The sequence below is a fragment of the Salvelinus alpinus genome, chromosome 4, assembly GCF_045679555.1.
Source record: "Salvelinus alpinus chromosome 4, SLU_Salpinus.1, whole genome shotgun sequence".
Classification (NCBI taxonomy): domain Eukaryota; kingdom Metazoa; phylum Chordata; class Actinopteri; order Salmoniformes; family Salmonidae; genus Salvelinus; species Salvelinus alpinus.
The window spans coordinates 84,779,337-84,805,746 of NC_092089.1; the positions used below are offsets into that span (position 1 = coordinate 84,779,337).

A 26,410-nucleotide genomic window follows, 5' to 3' on the forward strand; every position below is an offset into this window, starting at 1 on the left:
TCACCTCCCTGATTACCTTCCCTATATATGTCACTTCCTTTGGTTCCTTCCCCAGGTGTTATTGTTTCTGTTCCAGTGTCATGTCTGTGCGTTGTTTGTGTTTCTTGTTTTGTATTTAGTTGCGTTTATTTATTCAAACACTCACTCCCTGAACTTGCTTCCCGACTGTCAGCACACTCGTTACAATGCTCCAGATACTCAACTAGTCTAAAGAAGGACAGTTTTATTGCTTCTTTAATCAGAACAACAATTTTCAGCTGTGCTACCATAATTGCAAAATGCTTTTCTAATGATCAATTAGCCTTTTAAAATGATAAACCTGGATTAGTTAACACAACGTGTCATTGGAACACAGGAGTGATGGTTGCTGATAATGGGTCTCTGTACACCTATGTAGATATTCCATAAAAAATCTGCCGTTTCCAGCTACAATAGTCATTTACAACATTAACAATGTTGACACTGTATTTCTGATCAATTTGATGTTATTCTAATGGACAAGAATTAGCTTTTCTTTCAAAAACAAGGACATTTCTAAGTGACCCCAAACTTTTGAACGGTAGTGTATATCACCGATGGTCATCTCGTATCAAGACACACGTACTTTGGTTGTTGGACAGTCTAAAGACCATGCAGGATCAGCTGTGGAGGACAGTCTCTCCATGGTGACCCAGAGAGAGAGAGCAGCACTGAACCCAGCCTCAGTCTGGGATCTGTCTCAGTGACCATATAAAATAGTTTAGACAACCTTTCTCTGCCTCTCCACCTCTCATCCTCTTGCCTACCCCCCTCAAGCAAAAAGTATGAATTTGAGTTCTCTGTAAAGACAAAGTATTTTTCTTCTTGTTCTCCAGCCCAACGTCCAACCCCTCAGCTCAGTGCCAGAGGCTGCTGTGCTTCGCTGGTTTCAGGCGCAGGGCGGTAGTGGTGTTCTACTCCACAGAGGAGTGGAAGAGGCGTCTGCAGGAGCAACAGGGGGAGGAGAGATCCCTGAAACAGATTTCCACAACGTCAAAGGTCAGAGAAATGCAATACAGAAGATAACCAATAAGCAATGACCTTTTATAGGGTAATTGTAACGGCTTTCTTCCTGGGATGAAGGAGAGGACCAAAACGCAGCGCGGCTAGTGTTCAACATGAACACTACAAGCTACAAAACAATAAATGTGAAAACTGAAAACAGTTATATCTGGTGCAGAACACAAAGACAGAAAACAATCACCCACAAACCAACAGTGCAAACAGGCTACCTTAATATGGTTCCCAATCAGTGACAATGACAAACACCTGCCTCTGATTGAGAACCATATTAGGCCAAACAACAAACCCAACATAGAAACACAAAACATAGACTACACCCACCCAGCTAACGTCCTGACCAATATATAGAGTAGCAGCATATCAATCTTTGAGTTGTTCTGAGTTGCATAATTTGCACACAGATTCAGTTTAATGGAGTAACATTCTGTTCACACCTATACATTGAAAGGAGAACCTAACTGAAGGTATGGTTGCTTTTTGTGCTGTGTTGATGTCCTCTCCTCTCCTTTCCTCTCCAGTGAGCTGCACTCTAATTGGTGAAAAAATATGTATATATATATTGGGGGGGGGGGGAACTTGAGTGCCGCTATGACTGTGTAATTATTCCTTAATATGTTTGGTCTGGTAATATGTCACGCCTTGGGGTTCCTGTGGTTACAGCAATAGTGTTACTGATTTTGGTTTGTTTGTCTGTAGGTTGGGACTGCACTTGGTTCAAGCAGGAGCAGCCATAGCCGTATGGTCATCAGCAGTACTGGGGAGCATCAGCAGTACAGGTTGGTCATGGCTCACATCAACACCATCATCTCAGAAACACTAGACCCACTCCAATTTGCATACCGCCACAACAGATCCACAGATGATGCAATCTCTATTGCACTCCACACTGCCCTTTCCCACCTGGACAAAAGGAACACCTATGTGAGAATGCTATTCGTTGACTACAGCTCAGCGTTCAACACCATAGTGCCCTCAAAGCTCATCAGTAAGCTAAGGACCCTGGGACTAAACACCTCCCTCTACAACTGGATCCTGGACTTCCTGACGGACCACCCCCAGGTGGTAAGGGTAGGTAACAACACATCCGCCACACTGATCCTCAACACAGGGGCCCCTCAGTGATGCATGCTCAGCCCTCTCCTGTACTCCCTGTTCACTCATGACTGCACAGCCAGGCACGACTCCAACACCATCATTAAGTTTGCCGATGATACAACAGCGGTAAGCCTGATCACCGACAACAACGAGACGGCCTATAGGGAGGAGGTCACAGACCTGGCCGTGTGGTGCCAGGACAACAACCTCTCCCTCAACGTGATCAAGACAAAGGAGATTATTGTGGACTACAGGAAAAGGAGGACCGAGCATGCCCCCATTCTCATCGACGGGGCTGCAGTGGAGCAGGTTGAGAGCTTCAAGTTCCTGTAGAACCTCAAAAGGTTCTACAGCTGCACCATGGAAAGCATCCTGACTGGTTGCATCACTGCCTGTTATGGCAACTGCTCGGCCTCCGACGGCAAAGCACTACAGAGGGTAGTGCGAACGGCCCAGTGCATGACTGGGGCCAAGCTTCCTGCCATCCAGGACCTCTATACCATGCTGTGTCAGAGGAAGGCCCTAAAAATGGTCAAAGACTCCAGCCACCCTAGTCATAGACTGTTCTCTCTGCTACCGCACGGCAAGCGGTACAGGAGCGCCAAGTCTAGGTCCAAGAGGCTTCTTAACAACATCTACCCCCAAGCCATAAGACTCCTGAACATCTAGTCAAATGGCTACCCAGACTATTTGCATGGCCCCCCTCCCTTCTCCACACCACTGCCACTCTCTGTTGTCATCTATACATAGTCACTTTAATAACTCTATCTACATGTACATACTACCTCAACTAACCGGTGCCCCCGCACATTGACTCTGTACCGGCAACCCCCTGTATATATTGTTATTTTTTACTGCTGCTCTTTTGATTACTTTTATCTCTTATTCTTATCCATATATATATTTTTAACTGCACTTTTGGTTAGGGGCTCGTAAGTAAGCATTTCACTGTAAGGTCTACACCTGTTGTATTCAGCACAACATTTTATTTTATTTGATCTGAGCAAGTGTGATGTCATCAATGTTTGTAGAAATTAATTTACGTAAATGTGAAGTTGTCTATGGTCTTTGTTTATGTATGTTTTTTAAGAAAACTCAAATAAAATTTTACAAAAAAAGGAGGTTGATGCACGCCACCACTGACATATTGTCCGTTCTGACCAGCACAAGCCATCCTGACAAAAACTGTGGGAAGCGCCTGAGTGCCAGATACTCGGGGTAATTGACATCAGTGTCTCTTTCCCCTGAATCAAGTTACCATTGTACAGCACACCCCACCCTCCGTGGGGATAGAAAAGTGTGATACGTGAGTGAGTTTAGCTAAAGACCCAGAAACGGAATGCACTGAGATGGAGTCAGACAGCTTTTTTCTGGTTTCTTATGAAGCCTAGAGACTGAATACGGGACAGTAGCATGGTTGTGTGCAACACTGCTTTCCCCCTTGACTCCCCCGCCACCAGCCAATCACTGTAATAGCATTCTGAATTTGTAGACTCCAAGGTGCTTGTTGAGGGCTTGTAGGCCTAGAATGGGACGCAAAGTCCCATCCCTTTTCGTAACCAGGAATATCAGCTGTACTAGCAGTCCCAAATCTTTGACATAGCAACCACTCGGACTGCTTGCTTCTGGAAACGGGAGGATATTTGCTCCCTCAAAACGGACACTGAGGCCTCGGGAACCGTAGATGTGATGCAGCTGCAAGTGTGGGGAACGCACAACAAATTGTAGCCTGTACCCTGACATTACTGTTTGCATGATCCAGGGCGATACTGCGCATGCGCACCATTGGTTGGAGCAAACAGCGGGACTCCCGTGAAGTACCATCTGAAGGGGCGGGACGCCACCTTCTGGACTGGGAGAGTTTGGTTCTTCTTCCATTTCCACCACTTTTGACAACCGTGTGTCTGAACATGTTTCATCGAACTCACATACGGAAGACAACACTTATTAACACCCGTGAACACTGTGGAACTCAGTTGAAATGTGTTTAATGTGCCATGGTTTGCTTACAGCCCGGTCCACTCTGGGCACACGTGCTTCGGCGATCAGTGACGTACCCTGATTGGCCATGCCACTTGGGGGTACTATTGTCACAAGTAGCCTCACTCGATTTAGGTGGTAAGATGTGTTCCGGTAACCAGCTGGCACTCAGTGCTGGACCGCACACATTAAAAATAGACGCAGGGAACTTATCATGGAGGTTACCCTACCGACCAGTCATAGGTACTGGCGACAAAGCACTTTGTAAAATAGCTGGGAATGGGACAGAGAGCTCTGAAAAATTGACACTTTCGGGTGTAACAGAAAGGGCTGATTTGTAAATTAATATAATTCCCAGGGACGAAAAGTGTTAAACTGGAGACAGACGGCTCATTCAGAGGCAAATGTGAACCATAGAGACTGCGTGTGGGATAAGAGCGAGGTCATGTCCAACCCTGCTCGTTCCCTCAACTCCACTACCAACAACTAATCGACTTTGGAGCCCATAACCTGTACCACTAGACACTTCATAGGGACTAGTGAGCTACAGGCAGGAATTAGCTATGAATCCCAGTAATGAGCCATTTATGTGGGAAGAGTTCATGTTTTTGCTGATGGGCGCACTGGTCACTCAGACCTGTGTCAAGGACCCTCGCTCCGGGGGTTACCCCAGCCAAGTGCTCGGGGGGCTGCTTCTTCATCAGAGGTGCACGCAAACCCTGTTTCCTTCACTCCCCCCAACTCAAGGAACTGAAAATAGGAATGGGGTTGCCATAAAGCCAGGTGAAAGCTAGCAGGTTTCACTCCCGGAAGTTAAGCATGCTAGCTAACCTCTTTGGCCACAGCAAGTTCCGTTTAGAATAACCAAGCGACTTAACACTACGTATACTCGACAAGACAGCTACCCAAGCAACTCCACCATGGGGAGGCAGGAATAGCTAGCTCGCCTCTGTGAGTTATCCAACCTGGTTAGCAGTACTCAACCAGGATCTCAGCGATCACTGCCTCATTGCCTGCGTCCGTAATGGGTCTGCGGTCAAACGACCACCCCTCATCACTGTCAAACGCTCCCTAAAACACTTCAACGAGCAGGCCTTTCTAATCGACCTGGCCCGGGTATCCTGGAAGGACATTGACCTCATTCCATCAGTAGAGGATGCCTGGTTATTCTTTAAAAGTGCTTTCCTCACCATCTTAAATAAGCATGCCCCATTCAAAAAATGTAGAACCAGGAACAGATATAGCCCTTGGTTAACTCCAGACTTGACTGCCCTTGACCAGCACAAAAACATCCTGTGGCATACTGCATTAGCATCGAATAGCCCCCGCGATATGCAACTTTTCTGGGAAGTTAGGAACCAATATACACAGGCAGTTAGGAAAGCAAAGGCTAGCTTTTTCAAACAGAAATTTGCATCCTGTAGCACAAACTCCCAAAAGTTCTGGGACACTGTAAAGTCCATGGAGAATAAGAGCACCTCCTCCCAGCTGCCCACTGCACTGAGGCTAGGAAACACTGTCACCACTGATAAATCCACAATAATTGAGAATTTCAATAAGAATTTTTTTACGGCTGGCCATGCTTTCCACCTGGCTAACTCTACCCCGGTCAACAGCCCTGCACCCCCCACAGCAACTTGCCCAAGCCTCCCCCATTTCTCCTTCACCCAAATCCAGATAGCTGATGTTCTGAAAGAGCTGCAAAATCTGGACCCCTACAAATCAGCTGGGCTGGACAATCTGGACCCTCTCTTTCTAAAATTATCCACCGCAATTGTTGCAACCCCTATTACTAGTCTGTTCAACCTCTCTTTCGTATCGTCTGAGATCCCCAAAGATTGGAAAGCTGCCGCGTTCATCCCCCTCTTCAAGGGGGGAGACACTCTAGACCCAAACTGTTACAGACCTATATCCATCCTGCCCTGCCTTTCTAAAGGTCTTCGAAAGCCAAGTTAACAAACAGATCACCGACCATTTCAAAGCCCACAGTACCTTCTCCGCTACGCTCAAGGTCCTAAACGATATCATAACCGCCATCGATAAAAGACAATACTGTGCAGCCATATTCATTGACCTGACCAAGGTCGACTCTGTCAATCACCACATTCTTATCGGCAGACTCAACAGCCTTTGTTTCTCAAATGACTGCCTCGCCTACTTCTCAGACAGAGTTCAGTGTGTCAAATCGGAGGGCTTGTTGTCCGGACCTCTGGCAGTCTCTATGCGGGTGCCACAGGGTTCAATTCTCGGGCCGACTCTTTTCTCTGTATACATCAATGATGTCGCTTTTGCTGCTGATGATTCTCTGATCCAGACGACACCATTCTGTATACTTCTGGCCCTTCTTAGAACACTGTGTTAACTAACCTCCAGATGAGCTTCAATGCCATACAACACTCCTTCCGTGGCCTCCAACTGCTCATAAATGCAAGTAAAACTAAATGCATGCTCTTCAAACGATCGCTGCCCGCACCCGCACGCCCGTCCAGCATCACTACTCTGGATAGTTCTGACTTAGAATATGTGGACAACTACAAATAGCTAGGTGTCTGGTTAGACTGTAAACTCTCCTTCCAGACTCACTTTAAGCATCTCCAATCCAAAATTAAATCTAGAATCGGCTTCGCAACAAAGCATCCTTCACTCATGCTGCCAAACATACCCTCATAAAACTGACTATCCTAACGATCATTGACTTCGGTGATGTCATTTACAAAATAGCCTCCAACACTCTACTCAGACTGCATCCAATTTGCTATCACAGTGCCATCCGTTTTGTCACCAAAGCCCCATATACCACCCACCACTGCGACCTGTATGCTCTCGTTGGCTGGCCCTCGCTTCATAGTCGTCGCCAAACTCACTGGCTCCAGGTCATCTATGTCTTTGCTAGGTAAAGCCCCACCTTAGCTCACTGGTCACCATAGCAGCACCCACCCGTAGCACGCGCACCAGCAGGTATATTTCACTGGTCACCCCCAAAGCCAATTCCTCCTTCGGCCGCCTTTCCTTCCAGTTCTCTGCTGCCAATGACTGGAACGAATTGTAAAAATCACTGAAGCTTGAGACTCATATCTCCCTCACTTTCTTTAAGCACCAGCTGTCAGAGCAGCTCACAGATCATTGCACCTGTACAAAGCCCATCTGTAAATAGCCCAAATAACTCTGTGTTGTTATTTGTGTCGCACTGCTTTGCTTTATCTTGGCCAGGTCGCAGTTGTAAATGAGAACTTGTTCTCAACTGGCCTACCTGGTTAAATAGAGGTGAAATAATAAATAATAAAAATTTGTTTAGCTAACCCGGTCGCGAAAGTCCACGTAAAACCGGATCACCAAGTTGGGACCGGACCCTTCTTCAAAAAGTCTGGGAAGAGAGGCAAGTGGTGCTTGACCGAGGCAGACAAAGGCGGCGGGGGGTACCCACCGAATCTGACCGCCCTCTCTCTTCTAGTAGCCTCCCGTAACTGGCAACAGTGAGCAGCCACCGCATACCCCATACCCAGGCAGACAAGACATTTGCTCTGACCACGGTCCCAACCGAGGTACTGGAAAGTCGCCATCCATAATTCCTAGCTTCCTCAAGAATGCTACATGTCTTTCCAGGGAGTGTGTATGCAGTAGGTGGCAATATGCACACGGACTGGTTCAAGGGAGGGCAGTCTGAGCGCACTCCAAACCAAGACAAACTACACATAGATCGTGAGTATCTTTCAGAGAAATGCTATAACCACATGACTGGAGGCATGATCTTGTCCCCGAACACGGCTTAGCCATCGTCGTCTCGGGTGTTTTCTTAGTCCTTTTACTAATTGCACCAGTAAATTGAAGAATAACACATTGTTTGTGGTTAAAAAATTAGGAGAATAAGTACAACCTTTAGCACACAACGTCCAGGGGGTGATCACGCTCTACCACTAGGGGGAAATTTTGTTGGCGCAACGTAACACAGTCTTGTTTTCCAATTGTTTGTTTAGTAGTGTGAATCATTCCTGTTCACACCGAGGTGAAGAGCGGAATAATTGAAGGAATGAATCCCAGCCTCACATTTATCACTTGTTGAAGGCGGGGCTTCCAGCGAGGCACTGATTTCATCGGGCTCGTCAGGCGTGATTGTAGATCCTTCAACCAAAGTCGCGGGAGTACCGAAGTTGACTGACTGAAATGTGATGCTTTTCATGGCACTCCGATTCCGAAGTGACTTTTGCGTAGCAGGTTAGGAGACTAATGTTAGGAAAATGTTAGCGAGAAGGCTCTCCTAACTTGCTACGAAAATCACTTTTCAAAGTGTTGTGGAAACAGTGTGTCCCATGCAGGAAAAGTATTTGAATTCATTTTCGGGCTGAATCGGTTTATAAAATGTTCCCGAAATTACAAGAGTCCAATATCGGGAGAAAACTGTAGCTATGGAGCTGCTTTAAACTGAATAGCTAGTAAACTGGTTTGGTAGTAGCCCTTCATCATGACTCTCAGTTACATTAGATTTCACATACAGTGCATTCAGAAAGTATTCAGACCCCTTGACTTTTTCCACATTTTGATAAGTTACAGGCTCATTCCAAACTGGATTAAATTAAAAATGTTCTTCATCAATCTACAATGTGTGTATTCAGACCCTTTGCTATGAGACTTGAAATTGAGCTCAGGTACATCCTGTTTCCTTGAGATGTTTCTACAACTTGATTGGAGTCCACCTGTGATAAATTCAATTGCTTGGACATGATTTGGAAAGGCACACACCTGTCTATATAAGGTCCCACAGTTGACAGTGCATGTCAAGAGCAAAAACCAAGCCACGAGGTCGAAGGAATTGTCCGTGGAGCTCCGGGACAGGATTGTGTGAGGCAAAGATCTGGGGAAGGGTACCAAAAAACAACTGCAGCTTTGAAGGTCCCAAAGAACAAAGTGGCCTCCATCATTCTTAAATGGAAGAATTTTGGAAACACCAAGACTCTTCCTAAAGCTGGCCTCCTGGCCAAACTGATCAATCGGGGGAGAAGGGTCTTGGTCGGGGAAGTGACCAACAACCCGATGGTCACTCTGACAGAGCTCCAGAGTTCCCCTATGGAGATGTTAAATCAGTTTCTCGCCAATATTCGTTTGACAGTTTGAAATAAACAACACCTTGTCCTGACAAGGTAACGTACACAAAAATAGATCTAGTTATAAAGATGCTTACCACATACGGTTCCCTCCACCGCTCTAGCATAAACAAGTAAAGTCAAGCCTGAACAACGAACATGTTTCGTTACAATTTCTGGAGTCGGCGCTGACTGAACTAAAGCCTTGAGCGTTTGGTAAAGTCATAAACATGTTCAAAAACGGTCGGTGAGAGACACAAATGTGTGGTCTCAAGTTTAAACAAAAGTAAGCCCAGGAAGTGGTTTTGGGGATAGAGGGTCATAACAATCAGGTCAGCCTCGCCCACTCTCACAGCAGAGGTGTGTTCAGTTCGCTTGAACATTTGCTACGTTGCGGAACGGTTTGTATTGAACAACACGTTTCCCCAATACGTTATTGAACATACTTTTGATTTAATGTAGATAATTGCTGTTAGCAAGAAAAAACTATCCACTTGATGCATATCTTGTAGAGAATGGAAAGGCATGAAAGGGTTAACCTTCAAAATAAAAAAACGTTTAGTAGCGTATGGTCGTGGTCAGTATGGAATAAACGTTTAGAAAGGGAATGAAACTGGGTACTATCGTCCTGAATTTGTCCAATAGGAACACATGTGTTTTCCGTTGTAAAACATTTTTGCTACAGCGTTCCTTACTGAAAACTACTCTACCCAGACAACAATGTTGCAGACAGCAGCACTGCAATCTGTTAAAGACACTTATGTAACAACCCGTTCCCATTATTTTTTTGTTATGAAACGAAGAAAATGCAGTATTGTGGTACGTCTGTGCTTCTTTACCCTTGATTCTGTCTTTTGTTAAAATACTAGTGTGTTTTTGCCACATGAAATCATAGGTCAACAGTCTCTTTAGTTGAGTTAGCTAGCTAACGTTAGCTACTATTGGCTAAATTCTACCTAGTTAGCTAGCCATGCTAACTAGAGTATACTGTGTGTTGACTGTACAATTTCGACTGATAATAACTAAAGGTATATGCATAAAGTAAGTTAACTGGGTAGCCAGCTATGTCCACAAGTGTATAGCTACAGATACTATCAAGTTTGTTTAATGCTTCTCCACACTAGCTAACTAGCCAGGACAGCTAACAAATGCTCAAAACATAATCAATGGAGTAACTAGTTAGATGATTTGCAAGGGACAGAACGTGTAACTTGCTGTGAATTACTGTAGGTAATGACTGAACTGTTGTTGTATTCATGCTGTGACTACAGTGTCTTCAAACTCTTCTAACTTTAAATTGGCCAAGCGTCAATCTCAGTGGAAAGATTCACTGTTGACTATATTTATCAAGTAAAAAAAAGACTAGCTATGTTGACTATATTTATCAAGTAAAAAAAGACTAGCTATGTTGACTATGCTCAAAGCCTGCACAATATATGACGCCCTCTTTGCTCTTGTTGTGTTGCAGTGACGTCACGTGCCCAGTGACTGAGTGGACTCTCCTCTTTGTCCTGTTGCTGACCACTATCTTTTCAATGACATCCTACTGACTGAACGGTATATGTGACAACGGCACCCTATTATCACATTATATGGGGAAAGTATTTGTAACTGTCTTTGATGCAATAGGCATATTTTTTTATATATATTTTTTATTTCACCTTTATTGAACCAGGTAGGCAAGTTGAGAGCAAGTTCTCATTTACAATTGCGACCTGGCCAAGATAAAGCAAAGCAGTTCAACACCTACAACAACACAGAGTTACACATGGAGTAAAACAAACATACAGTCAATAATACAGTAGAAAAATAAGTCTATATACAATGTGAGCAAATGAGGTGAGATAAGGGAGGTAAAGGCTAAAAAAGGCCATGGGGGCGAAGTAAATACAATATAGCAAGTAAAACACTGGAATGGTAGATTTAAAGTGGAAGAAAGTAGAAATGTGCAAAGTAGTGTGCAAAGGAGAAATATAAATAATGGGGTACAAAGGAGCAAAATAAATAAATAAATACCGTAGGGGAAGAGGTAGTTGTTTGGGCTAAATTATAGATGGGCTATGTACAGGTGCAGTAATCTGTGAGCTGCTCTGACAGCTGGTGCTTAAAGCTAGTGAGGGATATATGATATGATTGATAACTCATCCCCAGATATAGTTTTTATACTTCCACTACTGATATTTTCCTACGTCTTTTCTCCTCCGTAGGTCATTTGTTTTGTAAACTCTATAGGCAACAATACATCCCACCATGCAGTTGGAGGCCCAGCTGCGTCTTTGTCAGAGCTGTCTATGGTGCTGCAAGAGCGGACTGCGCCTGCTCTTTCAGAGCTCTGTGCACAGGTATGCTCTCTCCCTCTACAGTATTTACCTTTGTGCACAGCTATACAATGTGCATGCCGGTGTGTTTGTGTGCATTTGACACTTGTCTAATTACACTGTACTTACACTAGTATGCTGATGATTGTGGTCTGTTAGGCATTGTTGAGTCCATGGTCACAATACTGTACTGTATGTGGTCCCAGTACTGTGTATTGTTATCCTGTATAATTAGGATTCCTTGTGTCTCATTGCAGAGCGGCATTTAACCACTACGACCTTCTTGGTCTAAAACCTGATGCCACACTGGAGCAAATCAAGAATGCATTTTTCGATAAATCAAAAAAGGTACGACAATCTCCGAACCTATCAACTAAAAGCTTTAAATACTTAGTAAATTCATAAAAGGCACATGATTTAATGGTTTAAGCAGCACATATTTAGGCTTTATTGTTGCATGCAATTATGGTTTATAAGGAATTGCAACTTCTCTCTCTGACCACACGAGTGCACTCTTCCACAGTATTTTTCTATCTTCCAACATCACATTCCCACTGTGTTCATGAATAAATATACAGTGAGCTCCAAAAGTATTGGGACAGTGACACGTTTTGTTTTGGCTCTGTACTCCAACACTTTGAATTTGAAATGATACAGTGACTATGAGGTTAATGTGCATTTTCATCCATATCGGTTGAAACTTTTAGAAATTACAGCACGTATTGTACATAGTAACCCCAATTTTAGGGGACCAAAAATATTGGGACAAATTAATTCACTTATGTCTATTAAAGTAGTCAAATTTAGTATTTGGTCCCATATTCCTAGCACATGATTACATCAAGTTTGTGACTCTACAAACTTGTTGGATGCATTTGCTGTTTGTTTTTGGTTGTGTTTCAGATAATTTTGTGCACAATCGAAATTAATGGTAAATAATGTATTGTCATTTTGGAGTCACTTTTATTGTAAATAGGAATAGAATATGTTTCTAAACACTATATTAATGTGGCTGCTACCATGATTACGAATAATCCTGAATGAATCGTGAGTAATGATGAGTGAGAAAGTTAGACACAAATATCATACCCCCAAGACATGCTAACCTCTCACCATTACAATAACAGGGGATGTTAGCATTTTTTGGGGGTGTTATGATATTTGTGCGTCTAACTTTCTCACTCATCATTATTCACGATTCATTCAGGACTGCCCGTAATCATGGTAACATCCACATTAATGTAGAAGAGACATTCTGTTCTTACAAGGAAAGTGACTCCGAAATGATAGTCACAAGCGAGATGTAATCATTGCGTGCTAGGAATATGGGACCAAATACTAAACTTTTGATTACTTTAATACACATATAAGTGAATTTGTTCCAATACTTTTGGTCCCCTAAAATGGGGGCGACTATGTATAAAAAGTGCTGTAATTTCTAAACGGTTCATCCGATATGGATGAAAATACCCTCAACGGTCTCATACTCGCGTATCATTTCAAATCCAAAGTGCTGGAGTACAGAGCCAAAACAACAAATGTGTCACTGTCCCAATACTTTTGGAGCCTCACTGTTGTACTGTTTGTTTTGGTGTTGTGAGGATCTCTATGTTAACAGGGATGTACAGTATATTTACCAGTACATATTGGTATTGTGTGTGTGTTGTATTATGTCAGTACATGAGTTTTCTGCAGTTTGTAGCTACACAGTAAGTTTATATCTATCTGTATGTATGCATGTACAGTAGTAACCCTGGTTTGTCCTAATCCTCATCCTGACTGCTCAAATGTAGTGTACACACATCCATTTAGCACCGACTGAAACAGCGGGAGCATTCAACAGTGTGCTGGTATCGACTGCTTTTTCATCACTAATCCTCACTGCCCCCTGTCTCTCTACCAGATGCACCCAGACAGTGACCCGTCTAACCCGGGGCTGCATGGCCAGTTTGTGGAGCTGAACGAGGCCTACAGGGTGCTGAGTAAGGAGGTGTCCAGGAGAGAGTACGACCTGCGGCTACGGCACCCTTACACTGGGGGACAGGCCTTCAGACCCACCTCCACATACAACCCCAGGTACATAAACAAATGTGCACACACTCAAGCAAGCAGGAACTAACCCATACACACACACACACACACACACACACACACACACACACACACGTGTCCCATTATGCCTGGTGAAAACCAAACACTGCATTCCACAGTAAGAAGCTCATACAAATGGTCAAGCATGGTGTTGGTGGTAGTGTAATGGTTTGGGGATGCTTTGCTGCCTCAGGACCTGAACGACTTGCCTTAATAGAAGGAACCATACATTCTGCTCTGTATCAGAGAATTCTACAGGAGAATGTCAGGCAAGAATGTCAGGCCATCCGTCTGTGAGCTGAAGCTGAAGGACAGCTGGGTCATGCAGCAAGAGAATGATTCTACATAAAAAATGGCTAAAAATAAACACATTTGACATTTTGGAATTGCCTAGTCAAAGTCCAGACCTAATCCCAATTGAGAATTTGTGGCAGGACTTGAAACGAGCAGTTCATGGTTGGAAACACACATATGTCGTCGAGTTAAAGCAGTTCTGCATGCAAGAGTGGGCTAATATTCCTCCACAGCGATGTTAGAGACTGATCAACAACTACGGGAAGTATTTGGTTGGAGTCATTGCAGCTAAAGGTGGGGGGGAAATTACTTTTTCACACAGGGGAATCGGGTGTTGCACAACTTTGTTAAGTAAATAAATAAAACAAGTATCAATTTTGTTTATTTGTAAACTCAGGTTCCCTTTATCTAAATTAGGTTTTGGTTGAAATTCTGATAACATTCAGTATCAAAAATATGCAAAAGTAGAGAAAATTAGAAAGGGGGCAAATACTTTTTCACAGCGCTGTATATACTATATTTGTGTTTATTATGGATCCCCATTAGTTCCTGCCAAGGCAGCAGCTGCTCTTCCTGAGGTCCAGCAAAATTAAGGCAGTTTATACCATTTTAAAACATTACAATACATTCACAGATGCTATCTTCTGTATACCACCCCTACCTTGACACAGCACAACTGATTGGCTCAAATGCATTAAGAAGGAAAGAAATTCCACAAATTAACTTTTAACAAGGCACACCTATTAATTGAAATGCATTTCAGGTGACTACCTCATGAAGCTGGTTGAGAGAATGCCAAGAGTGTGCAAAGCTGTCATCAAGGCAAAGGGTGGCTACTTTGAAGATTTTCAAATATAAAATATATTTAGATTTGTTTAATACTTTTCTGGTTACTACAGGATTCCATATGTGTTATTTCATAGTTTTTATGTCTTCACTATTATTCTACAATGTAGAAAATAGTACAAACAAAGAAAAAGCGTTGAATGAGATTGTGTGTCCAAACTTTTGACTTGATTTGATTTACTGTATATATACTCTGGACTGCGAAATTGCTCGTCCTAATATTTCTTAGTTCCATTCTTTTACTTTTTAGATTTGTGTGTATTGTTAGATATTACTGCAGTGTTGGAGCTAGGAACACACGCATTTCGCTACACCCACAATAACATCTGCTAAATATGTGTATGTGACCAATAGAATTGTATTTTATTTGACAAACAGCCCTGTGTGAGTTCATACACAAATCTCAAGAGTTTTATTCCCCTTTTCTCTCTCTCTCTCTCAGGGCGGAAGCTCAGGAGAGTATGCGCTACTGGGATCAGTTCAAACACTCTCAGCCTCAGGAGACCACAGCTGAGGAGTGGGAGAGGAAGAGGAAGAGGAACTTTAGAATAGTTAGCTACTGTATGCTCATCATGGGCCTGAGCATCAGCACTCACGTTCTCTTCTTCAGGTAACATCATGGGCCTGAGCATCAGCACTCACGTTCTCTTCTTCAGGTAACATCATGGGCCTGAGCATCAGCACTCACGTTCTCTTCAGGTAACATCATGGGCCTGAGCATCAGCACTCACGTTCTCTTCTTCAGGTAACATCATGGGCCTGAGCATCAGCACTCACGTTCTCTTCTTCAGGTAACATCATGGGCCTGAGCATCAGCACTCACGTTCTCTTCTTCATGTAACATCATGGGACTGAGCATCAGCACTCACGTTCTCTTCTTCAGGTAACATCATGGGCCTGAGCATCAGCACTCACGTTCTCTTCTTCAGGTAACATCATGGGCCTGAGCATCAGCACTCACGTTCTCTTCTTCATGTAACATCATGGGCCTGAGCATCAGCACTCACGTTCTCTTCTTCAGGTAACATCATGGGCCTGAGCATCAGCACTCACATTCTCTTCTTCAGGTAACATCATGGGCCTGAGCATCAGCACTCACGTTCTCTTCATGTAACATCATGGGCCTGAGCATCAGCACTCACGTTCTCTTCAGGTAACATCATGGGCCTGAGCATCAGCACTCACGTTCTCTTCAGGTAACATCATGGGCCTGAGCATCAGCACTCACGTTCTCTTCAGGTAACATCATGGGCCTGAGCATCAGCACTCACGTTCTCTTCTTCATGTAACATCATGGGCCTGAGCATCAGCACTCACGTTCTCTTCTTCAGGTAACATCATGGGCCTGAGCATCAGCACTCACGTTCTCTTCAGGTAACATCATGGGCCTGAGCATCAGCACTCACGTTCTCTTCTTCATGTAACATCATGGGCCTGAGCATCAGCGCTCACGTTCTCTTCAGGTAACATCATGGGCCTGAGCATCAGCACTCACGTTCTCTTCTTCATGTAACATCATGGGCCTGAGCATCAGCGCTCACGTTCTCTTCTTCATGTAACATTATGGGCCTGAGCATCAGCACTCACGTTCTCTTCTTCAGGTAACATCATGGGCCTGAGCATCAGCGCTCACATTCTCTTCTTTAGGTAACATCATGGGCCTGAGCATCAGCGCTCACGTTCTCTTCATGTAACATCATGGGACTGAGCATCAGCACTCACGTTCTCTTCTTTAGGTAACATCATGGGCCTGAGCATCAGCGCTCACGTTCTCTTCTTTAGGTAACATCATCGGCCATTGCTCACGTTCTCTTCAGGTAATATGGGAAAAGACCAGAGTGAAACTGATACTTGGACATTAGTACTGTATGTATGTACACTCAGCACATAATTAAATAAGAAATGCAGTACTTCTGTCACGTTCAAGGAAAGGAATCACACTTCTGTCACGCAAATGCATTTCTGAGTAATGTGCCAAAATGTGACATTTGACTATTACTGCTAGTACTATGTTTTTACTCATTCATAGTCTAGACTAAATAGTCTGTAGACTCCGATAACTGTCTGTTTTGTAGGCACAGGTGCCCCTGGCTCAGACCCAGGTTGTACTGTCATATATCTGGTAATCTGTGTTTTGGCACGATGACTTGAAAGCACTTTTATTGTTTGTAGAAATTCAACTTTTCCTGGTATGACTATTTGTACTAGTACGGAATAATAAAACATGAATAATAATCAAAATACCAATTGAACTGGCAACGATATTCCACTGTGTGTAAGTCTGTTGTCTGACAGGTCTCTCTGTCTTCCGGTCACACAGAAAGTTGGAGTCAATCCATAACAACTTCATGGACGAGAAGGACAGGGTCATCACACAGATCTACAAAGAGTCCAAAGAAAGGGCACGGTGTGTGAGAATTCAAACGTGTTATAAGTGTTTATTACATGTGTTACTACACTGTTCTAGTTACGGTAGTGGTAATTATCAACATTGCATCGAGTATGTATTAATATGATTTGTTTGTAGGACATACCTGAGACTGGACCTGATTTCTTCATTTTGATTTGCAGAGTGAACGGGTTTAAGAAGCAGACAGAGATTCTCAGACAGAAACATGCAGACTTCCTGGAGAAATACAAAATCACTCGCAACAGTGGAGAGGACAAGTAGGAGTTTCGTAGAATAAGAGTACACCTTAAAACAAGGTAGATTGAGTTGGCGGAAGGCCAATGAAGAGGAATGGAGTCAGTCAGGAAGGGGAGTGAACGGTTGAATGTGTTAGGAGTAGTTAGCTTTCAAAGAAAATAACATTGGGGCAAACGTTTATGATGTGCACAGCTGACGTTTATGATGTGCACAGCTGACGTTTATGATGTGCACAGCTGACGTTTATGATGTGCACATCTGACGTTTATGATGTGCACAGCTAACGTTTATGATGTGCACAGCTGACGTTTATGATGTGCACAGCTGACGTTTATGATGTGCACAGCTGACGTTTATGATGTGCACAGCTAACGTTTATGATGTGCACAGCTAACGTTTATGATGTGCACAGCTGACGTTTGCTTGGACCTCGGATACTAAACTGAGGAGTAAAATAAAAAAAAGACGTGTATTAGCTGGGATATTGTAACAACATAGTATGTAATGCCTGGGTGAAACTGGAACAGCATATGGGGTACATGTCTTTGTCACAGTAGAAAGTCGACCCCAGCCGTTTTAGGTTTCTTCAAAAGGAGAATGTTTGTGGAGGTTTAGTCCGGTATCACAAGACTAACGGCAGTAGGACCTGGTCATTAGCAGCACTTCTCTTCCTCTGTTGGATGGAACCAAGACTCCTGTTAGCCAGTTGCTAATTGGTTCGCAGTGACATGCCGTTTTCCCCCACGCCCGTTCAGAGGCAGTCTGATGGGGGTTCATATGACAGTGTGAATTTGCCCACTGGAGGTGCAGTACAGTGTTGCGTACTGAAGACAAATCAAAGGTAAAGTCCCTTAATGATGGATAAGGGGTGCTGTGCACAGCTGCCCTTGAACCAATGGGATTCAGTCATTGTGCCTCTCTGTGAGTCAATGATATCATGGAACTCTTGACATCGCTACTGGGCCCATGGTGGACCCAAATACAGTCATAAAGAGTTTTTCCTGACAATGATACCTATAGGGAATATTTTGGGCCTAGAGCATTTCCTGGTCATATGATGAGGGAAAACTGTTCCCAGATACAGTGCATTTGGAAAGTATTCAGACCCCTTGACAAATTTTATAAAAAACTAAAAACTGAAATATCACATTTACATAAGTATTCAGACCCTTACCCAGTACTTTGTTAAAGCACCTTTGGCATTCTTTTCTGCAGGTTTTCTCAAGCTCTGTCAGGTTGGATGGGGAGTGTTGCTGCACAGCTATTTTCAGGTCTCTCCAGAGATGTTTGATCGAGTTCATGTCCGGGCTCTGGCTGGGCCACACTAGGACATTCAGAGACTTGTCCCGAAGCCACTCCTGCGTTGTCTTGGCTGTGTGCTTAGGGTCGTTGTCCTGTTGGAAGGTGGACCTTCACCCCAGTCTGAGGTCCTGAGCGCTCTGGAGCAGGTTTTCATCAAGGATCTCTCTGTACTTTGCTCCCTTCATCTTTCCCTCGATCCCGACAAGTCTCCCAGTCCCTGCCGCTTTAAAACATCCCACAGCATGATGCTGCCACCACCATGCTTCACCGTAGGGATGGTGCCAGGATTTCTCCAGACGTGACACTTAGCATTCAGGCCAAAGAGTTCAATCTTGGTTTCATCAGACCAGAGAATCTTGTTTCTCATGGTCTGAGTGTCCTTTAAGTACCTTTTGGTCACTTTCCCATAAAGGCCTGAGTGGTGGAGTGCTGCAAAGATAGTTGTCCTTCTGGAAGTTTCTCCCATCTCTACAGAGGAACTCTGGAGCTCTGTCAGAGTGACCATCGTGTTGTTGGTCACCTCCCTGACCAAGTCCCTTCTCCCCTGATTGCTCGGTTTGGCCAGGTGGCCAGGTCTAGGAAGCGTCTTGGTGGTTCCAAACTTCTTCCATTTTAGAATGATGGAGCCCACTGTCTTCTCTGGGACCTTCAATGCTGCAGAAATGTTTTGGTACCCTTTCCCAGATCTGTGCCTCGACACAATTCTGTCTCTGAGCTCTACGGACTATTCCTTCGACCTCATGGCTTTGTTTTTGCTCTGACATGCACTGTCAACTGTGGGACCTTATATAGACAGGTGTGTGGGCCTTTTGAAATCATGTCTAATCAATTGAATTTACCACAGGTGGAATCCATGTTGTCAAAACATCTCAAGGATGATCAATGGAAACAGGATGCACCTAAGTTCAATTTCGAGTCTCATAGCAAAGGGTCTGAATACTTATGTAAATAAGGTATTTCTTTTTAAAATTTATACATTTGCAAACATTTCTAAAAACGTGTTTTCGCTTTGTCATTATGGCGTGTTATTTGTAGATTGAGATTTTTTTTATTGAATCCATTTTCGAATAAGGCTGTAACGTAACAAAATGTGGAAAAGGGGAAGGGGTCTGAATAGTTTCTGAATGCGCTGTATAATGTATATTTTTTTATTGAAAGGACATGGAATCAAGAAAAACTTGAAAATGAAGTCATATTATGACTTTCTAGAAGTGTATTTAATTGGACCCTTGTCTGATGTTGACAAATTTATTTTAGGAATGTTAATTATACTATGGAAATATTTGGTTTTATTGCCCGTGTGGGCAGCTTCAATCTCTGAGATGAGTAAATTGTATTTAATTTATTGCTATGTTGACTGCTGACTGACACTTACCATAATGCCTTGTTTCAGTGTCTTATTAGTCACAGATTGTGTTTCAGAGTGATTTTTTTATGACCGCATTTAACTCTTCCCGGTGTCATTATGGATTCATTCAATGATAAATAAACACTGTTCCTCTGGTCTCAACCCAAATCATCCAATGTTTATTTTTGAGTTTGTTTTTCACTGATTCCAATATTGCGTGTCGTGTCAAGTTTGAGAGTGAGTGAGGGGTGCTGAAAAACATGGGGTGCAGAGTGTTTTAATGACTCCCTGGCCTCATGTTGTTTCACAAGGCCTTAGCTGAAACCACAGGAGAGATAACAGGTCCTGGCATACCCACATCCCCCATGTGGTGTATGAGTGCCCCCTCATAACCCAAACACACCACACTGACAGGCTCTTCTTTCAATGTAAAGACAAACTGATGGAAGACCGGGTTCACTGTAGTCTGTGCTGCTGACAGAGGTTTTGTAACTCTGTGACTTAAAGTAGTTGGGGAAAATGTGTTCTTCTTTTCAAGTAAATTCACTGGGGGTGATCAGAGATTTTATAGTTTTGTGTGTCCTGTCAGTCTGAGAGAGAGAGCTTGGAGGTGGATTTGAATGAATGATAAAGGGATTTTCATGTAATACAATACCCCTTTAATTGTATTCTTAGAAAAAAATTATCGTGTGGCTGAGAAAGTGAAGTGGTAAATGATTGACCGGCTGAATGATTAATTGAAGGGCGACGTTCATCTGTATCCATTGCGCGGGTGCGTCAGTGTCATTTTGAAAAAGTTGGCAGTGCAACGGTTACGCGGAATTCGGAGTGCGTCGAGTGGAGTGCGCCTTCTAATTGTGATCTGAAGGGCAAAGGATATGAGGAACCGATCATGACAAACCAAGAAACGCTGTCAAGGACATTTTCTCTTTATGGACTGCTTTGGCACGACGAACTTTAATATCTTATTCTCAAAAGAGGACATATTGCTTAAAGTATAAGTCGTTGCGGTGCAAGCGTCTTCAGCAAAACGTCATCTATAGGCTCTTTCTCAGAGACACCGCTCTGTATAGGCTACGCAGTGTCATGAAATGTGCGTGTGGCACCGTACCTTATGTGATTCAAGACAGTCGTGTTGGAACTTAAATAAGGGATATTTGTCCTATTTTAACGTTCCTTAAGACAAGGATACAATATTGAACATTTTCTACTCAAGACTATAAATGGACCTGCAGTCACGCCACCCCTGACGCTCACCCACAGACCGTTTCATGGGTTCCCGACCAACAGTGGGCGAACCTAACCGGCTTACATGCCCAGACCTCCGGCTTTGGAATATTGGGGGCCATCATTCAAAGTTCACACAACTCTCAGTAAAATAGAGGCAACCAAATTGTATTGCATTGAAAGTGATCGACTGAGATTTATAAAATTAGGCTATTTGTAAGAGGCATCATATCTGTGCGCTTGATTGCCAAGAATGATTATTGATGGCAATAGATTATACGTTGTTACATTGTAGCTAATTACATTGTGTAATTGTTCATTAATTAATCAAGTTACAGTTTCAAATCAATCATTGGAGTGTTTGCCTACTCATTTGCTCATGATTTTTCACGTTCATGCGTAACGGTATGGGAATGCCACCAGCGCTGTCATTTCATAGGATGGAACCTAAGGACAACAGATGGAATATTGATTGAGTGGAGAGAAAAGCAAAACACCAATTCATTGACCAACATTTGGCGTGACTTTTGGTGTACTGCACAATGGGGATTTTGCTTCAAGTCATTCTAGGAATGTTCCTCTTGCTCTCAAGAATACGCACATCCCATGCCAAGGTATGTCAAATAACTAACTACACGCTGGTAGACTATTGTCTGCATGGGAATCTACAGAATTGAGATTGTTGTATTTCTTTGCACTGTGTTATGCTACAAAGCATCTGGTTTAGTTGAAGGGAAAGTAAAGATAGGAATACAAGGAATTTAGTAGCAGTAAAAAAATATCTAATAAAAGTCTATTTTGAACTGATTCTTGTGTATACATTTCCCACTTTTGGATATTACCCCCATGGTCATTGGCGTCTTGTATGGAGATTACCCCCATGGTCATTGACGGTCTTGTATGGAGATTACCCCCATGGTCATTGACGGTCTTGTATGGAGATTACCCCCATGGTCATTGACGGTCTTGTATGGAGATTACCCCCATGGTCAGTGGCGTCTTGTATGGAGATTACTCCCATGGTCAGTGGCGTCTTGTATGGAGATTACCCCCATGGTCATTGACGGTCTTGTATGGAGATTACCCCCATGGTCATTGACGGTCTTGTATGGAGATTACCCCCATGGTCATTGACGGTCTTGTATGGAGATTACCCCCATGGTCATTGACGGCCTTGTATGGAGATTACCCCCATGGTCATTGACGGCCTTGTATGGAGATTACCCCCATGGTCATTGGCGTCTTGTATGGAGATTACCCCCATGGTCATTGACGGCCTTGTATGGAGATTACCCCCATGGTCATTGACGGTCTTGTATGGAGATTACCCCCATGGTCATTGACGGTCTTGTATGGAGATTACCCCCATGGTCAGTGGCGTCTTGTATGGAGATTACCCCCATGGTCATTGACGGTCTGAGTTTACAAAGGTTGATAGAATTGTGTGTAGCACCACTCGCACTCTCCTAGACTCATGTACCATGTTGATACAATGTGGCACAACTCTGCCATACTGACGGGCTGTACTTTGTAACACAAGGCAGATATAGGCTACTGTACATGAGTTACATATGGGGATAGATAATAATTTGTCAACACAGTAGTCTCCATAAATTTCCAGACACACAATTCTTCACATGGCAGATTGGTTTTATTTATGTCTGGAGTCTTCATATCAAGAACATGTAGTGCCCTGAAGCTGCCCGCCCTAATTGAGCTGTGTGGACGTGGGATATATCAGGTTGGAGGTCCTGGGAATCATCCTGGAAATCATGTTGCACTGGGGCCCCCATATCACTCACTCACTCACTCACACACACACACACACACACACACACACACACACACACACACACACACACACACACACACACACACACACACACACACACACACACACACACACACACAGAGTGTTAGTGGTCACAATGGCTTTTTCTACTCGTCCCCCTGGGAAAGGCTGGGTTAATGGTTGCAGTTAGAGGGTAGAAGCCTCTGATGCTGCAGCTAGCATTGTGTGGTCTGTTGCAAGAGCTTGGCTGGCACTGTTTAGATTACTTGTGTGTGTTTTTAGAAAGCGCAAGTGTGTGTGTCAGAGAGGGAGACAGTGTGCCAATGCCTGTGTCGGACAGGATCAGATACAACCAGACTGGGAGGGAGCTATAGGCCACTGTGGAGCTATAGGCCACCCTACTCATTCTAGGGGCCAGTATGTGGAGCTATAGGCCACCCTACTCATTCTAGGGGCCAGTCTATGGAGCTATAGACCACCCTACTCATTCTAGGGGCCAGTCTGTGGAGCTATAGCCTGCCCTACTCCTTGGGATGTTGTGTACTGATTGATTTGTGATATGAATGAATCACCAGTGTGATCTGACATGTTTCTTGTTGCTCAGACACTTACGACAGTAAAATGGCCACACACACATCGGTAAACTCAGAATCAAACTGTGCCAAACCAGAAACTGTGGAGAAAGCACGTGGGTGGTGGGGTATGGGGGTGTGGCGATTGAAATGGGGGCAATTGGGCAAAGTCTACATTCCCTCAGCAGTGGCCTTGGTCTACTCAGACCTAATACCGACATTGTGTGTGTGTGTGTGTGTGTGTGTGTGTGTGTGTGTGTGTGTGTGTGTGTGTGTGTGTGTGTGTGTGTGTGTGTGTGTGTGTGTGTGTGTGTGCGTGCGTGCTTCCATGCTTGTGAGAGTGTGTGTGTGTAAACTACATAGTATGTATTTTGTGTGTTATTCACCTGGCTAAGGTATTTGATGTCAGTGTAGAGCGTGACAGTGTAGTAGGGGCTGTGAGGTACTAGGGGCCCTCACTGTATATAGGGTTATAAACACAGTGACACCAGGGATGTAGGGCTGTCGTAGCGCGGTTGAGCGGTGCTCCCTCATGTTTTTCAATTTGAAAATATACAGAGCTGGTAGAAACATTTCTGGAAAATGAATTTGAATAAATTATATTAAATTACCACTGAAATTCCATGAAAACAATAGAAAGACAAACTATATAAATACTGTATATAGGCTATAGCAGCCTATAGGTAGGAAAATGTTCTTCCCAGTCTTAGCGGTGGTGCAAATGATGAATAACTGTAGCATGTGCAGAGGGTGGCAGGCCTTTGGTTGGAGGCTGGACCACTTTGAGTGGGACAAATCCCATGGAACAAGAACTGCCACAGACAGGAAACTCCAGGGGTTGCTAAAACGACTGTGGTCAAAACAGTTTGTTATGCATTTGGGCTCATGTACGACGCACTTTAACTCGCCTTACTGTCCAGATGCCTAGCTTACGGAAACGTACCACCTCTATTGCGTATGCAGACAAACTGAATCCCCACATGAACCGTATCATCACAACAATGAGATCTAGGATCCAAATTCACTGTGTGTCTGCCTTGATGTTCATAAAACTCCACAGAGCCCATCTTGTGCAGTGGAACCCAGAACGACATGTGACCACTTGTTTAGGGTGCTGTCCTTTCAGCACTACTATTCGAAGGGTGCTCGAACCACTTAAAATAACCCTCATAACCAAGAGCTGTTGCCGACACCTAATAGTCCTACTCATCATTTACTATTATTATTATTATTACAAATAGAAGATTATCACTTCTCACAATGGTGCTTGTTTAGTAAAGCTAGATCAAAGCTGAATCAATGTCTCGCAAGATCACAATGATTCATTAGTATTTTACATAACAGAACCAAATATCATCGCATATACTGTATCACAGTTACACCAAAAACACCTCTTCAGTAACTTCTTATCCGAAGGCGTTCAAAACTCAACAGAGCACCATTAGGCAAGATATATAGTTGAAGTCGGAAGTTTACATACACCTTAGCCAAATACATTTAAACTCAGTTTTTCACAATTCCTGACATTTAATCCTAGTAAAAATGTCCTGTTTTAGGTCAGTTAGGATCACCACTTTAATTTTAAGAATGTGAAATGTCAGAATAATAGTAGAGAGAACTATTTATTTCAGCTTTTATTTCTTTCATCACATTCCCAGTGGGTCAGAAGTTTACATACACTCAATTAGTATTTGGTAGCATTGCCTTTAAATTGTTTAACTTGGGTCAAACGTTTCGGGTAGCCTTCCACAAGCTTCCCACATTAAGTTGGGTGAATTTTGGCCCATTCCTCCTGACAGAGCTGGTGTAACTGAGTCAGGTTTGTAGGCCTCCCTGCTCACACACACTTTTTTAGTTCTGCCCACAAATGTTCTATTGGATTGAGGTCAAGGCTTTGTGATGGCCACTCCAATACCTTGACTTTGTTGTCCTTAAGCCATTTTGCCACAACTTTGGAAGTATGCTTGGGGTCATTGTCCATTTGGAAGACCCATTTGCGACCAAGCTTTAACTTCCTGACTGATGTCTTGAGATGTTGCTTCAATATATCCACATAATTTCCCATCCTCATGATGCCATCTATTTTGTGAAGTGCACCAGTCCCTCCTGCAGCAAAGCACCCCCACAACATGATGCTGCTACCCCCGTGCTTCACGGATGGGATTCGTGTTCTTCGGCTTGCAAGCGTCCCCCTTTTTCCTCCAAACATAACGATGGTCATTATGGCCAAACAGTTCTATTTTTGTTTAATCAGACCAGAGGACATTTCTCCTAAAAGTAGGATCTTTGTCCCCATGTGCAGTTGCAAACCGTAGTCTGGCTTTTTTTATGGCGGTTTTGGAGCAGTGGCTTCTCCCTTGCTGAGCGGCCTTTCAGGTTATGTCGGTATGTGACTTGTTTACTGTGGATATCGATACTTTTGTACCTGTTTCCTCCAGCAACTTCACAAGGTCCTTTGCTGCTGTTCTGGCATTGATTTGCACTTTTCGCATCAAAGTAGGTTAATTTCTAGGAGACAGAACGCGTCTCCTTCCTGAGCGGTATGAAGGCTGCGTGGTCCCATGGTGTTTATAGTTGCGTACTATTGTTCGTACAGATGAACGTGGTACCTTCAGGCATTTGGAAATTGCTCCCAAGGATGAACCACACTTGTGGAGCTCTATAATTTTTTTAATGAGGTCTTGGCTGATTTCTTTTGATTTTCCCATGATGTCAAGCAAAGAGGCACTGAGTTTGAAAGTAGGCCTTGAAATACATCCACAGGTACACCTCCAATTGA

General features: G+C 43.6%; 2 protein-coding genes and 1 long non-coding RNA gene across 3 annotated transcripts in view; 2 read left to right on the forward strand and 1 right to left on the reverse strand.

Moving 5' to 3' along the window:
• Nucleotides 1–203: 203 nt before the first annotated feature.
• LOC139574612 (uncharacterized) lies at nt 204–9,550 on the reverse strand. The gene is made up of 2 exons (XR_011674803.1): nt 9,293–9,550; nt 204–990 (listed from the first exon to the last, which is right to left on the reverse strand). It is a non-coding gene; the product is annotated as an uncharacterized lncRNA (long non-coding RNA).
• Nucleotides 9,551–9,876: 326 nt separating this feature from the next.
• dnajc4 (DnaJ (Hsp40) homolog, subfamily C, member 4) lies at nt 9,877–18,548 on the forward strand. Its single transcript, XM_071399349.1, has 8 exons — nt 9,877–10,013; nt 10,663–10,751; nt 11,402–11,536; nt 11,770–11,860; nt 13,416–13,588; nt 15,186–15,353; nt 17,064–17,150; nt 17,315–18,548. The coding sequence occupies exons 3-8, from the start codon at nt 11,445–11,447 to the stop codon at nt 17,412–17,414; spliced, it is 711 nt and encodes a 236-aa protein (XP_071255450.1). The 5' UTR covers nt 9,877–10,013; nt 10,663–10,751; nt 11,402–11,444; the 3' UTR covers nt 17,415–18,548.
• A 2,225-nt stretch (nt 18,549–20,773) lies between these two features.
• LOC139574613 (vascular endothelial growth factor A-like) overlaps nt 20,774–26,410 on the forward strand; it is a 16,341-nt gene continuing 10,704 nt past the window's right edge. Inside the window, exon 1 of the mRNA XM_071399350.1 lies at nt 20,774–21,881. Within this exon, the coding sequence (XP_071255451.1) occupies nt 21,810–21,881 (72 nt within the window). The 5' untranslated portion in view covers nt 20,774–21,809. The remainder of the gene's footprint in view (nt 21,882–26,410) is intronic.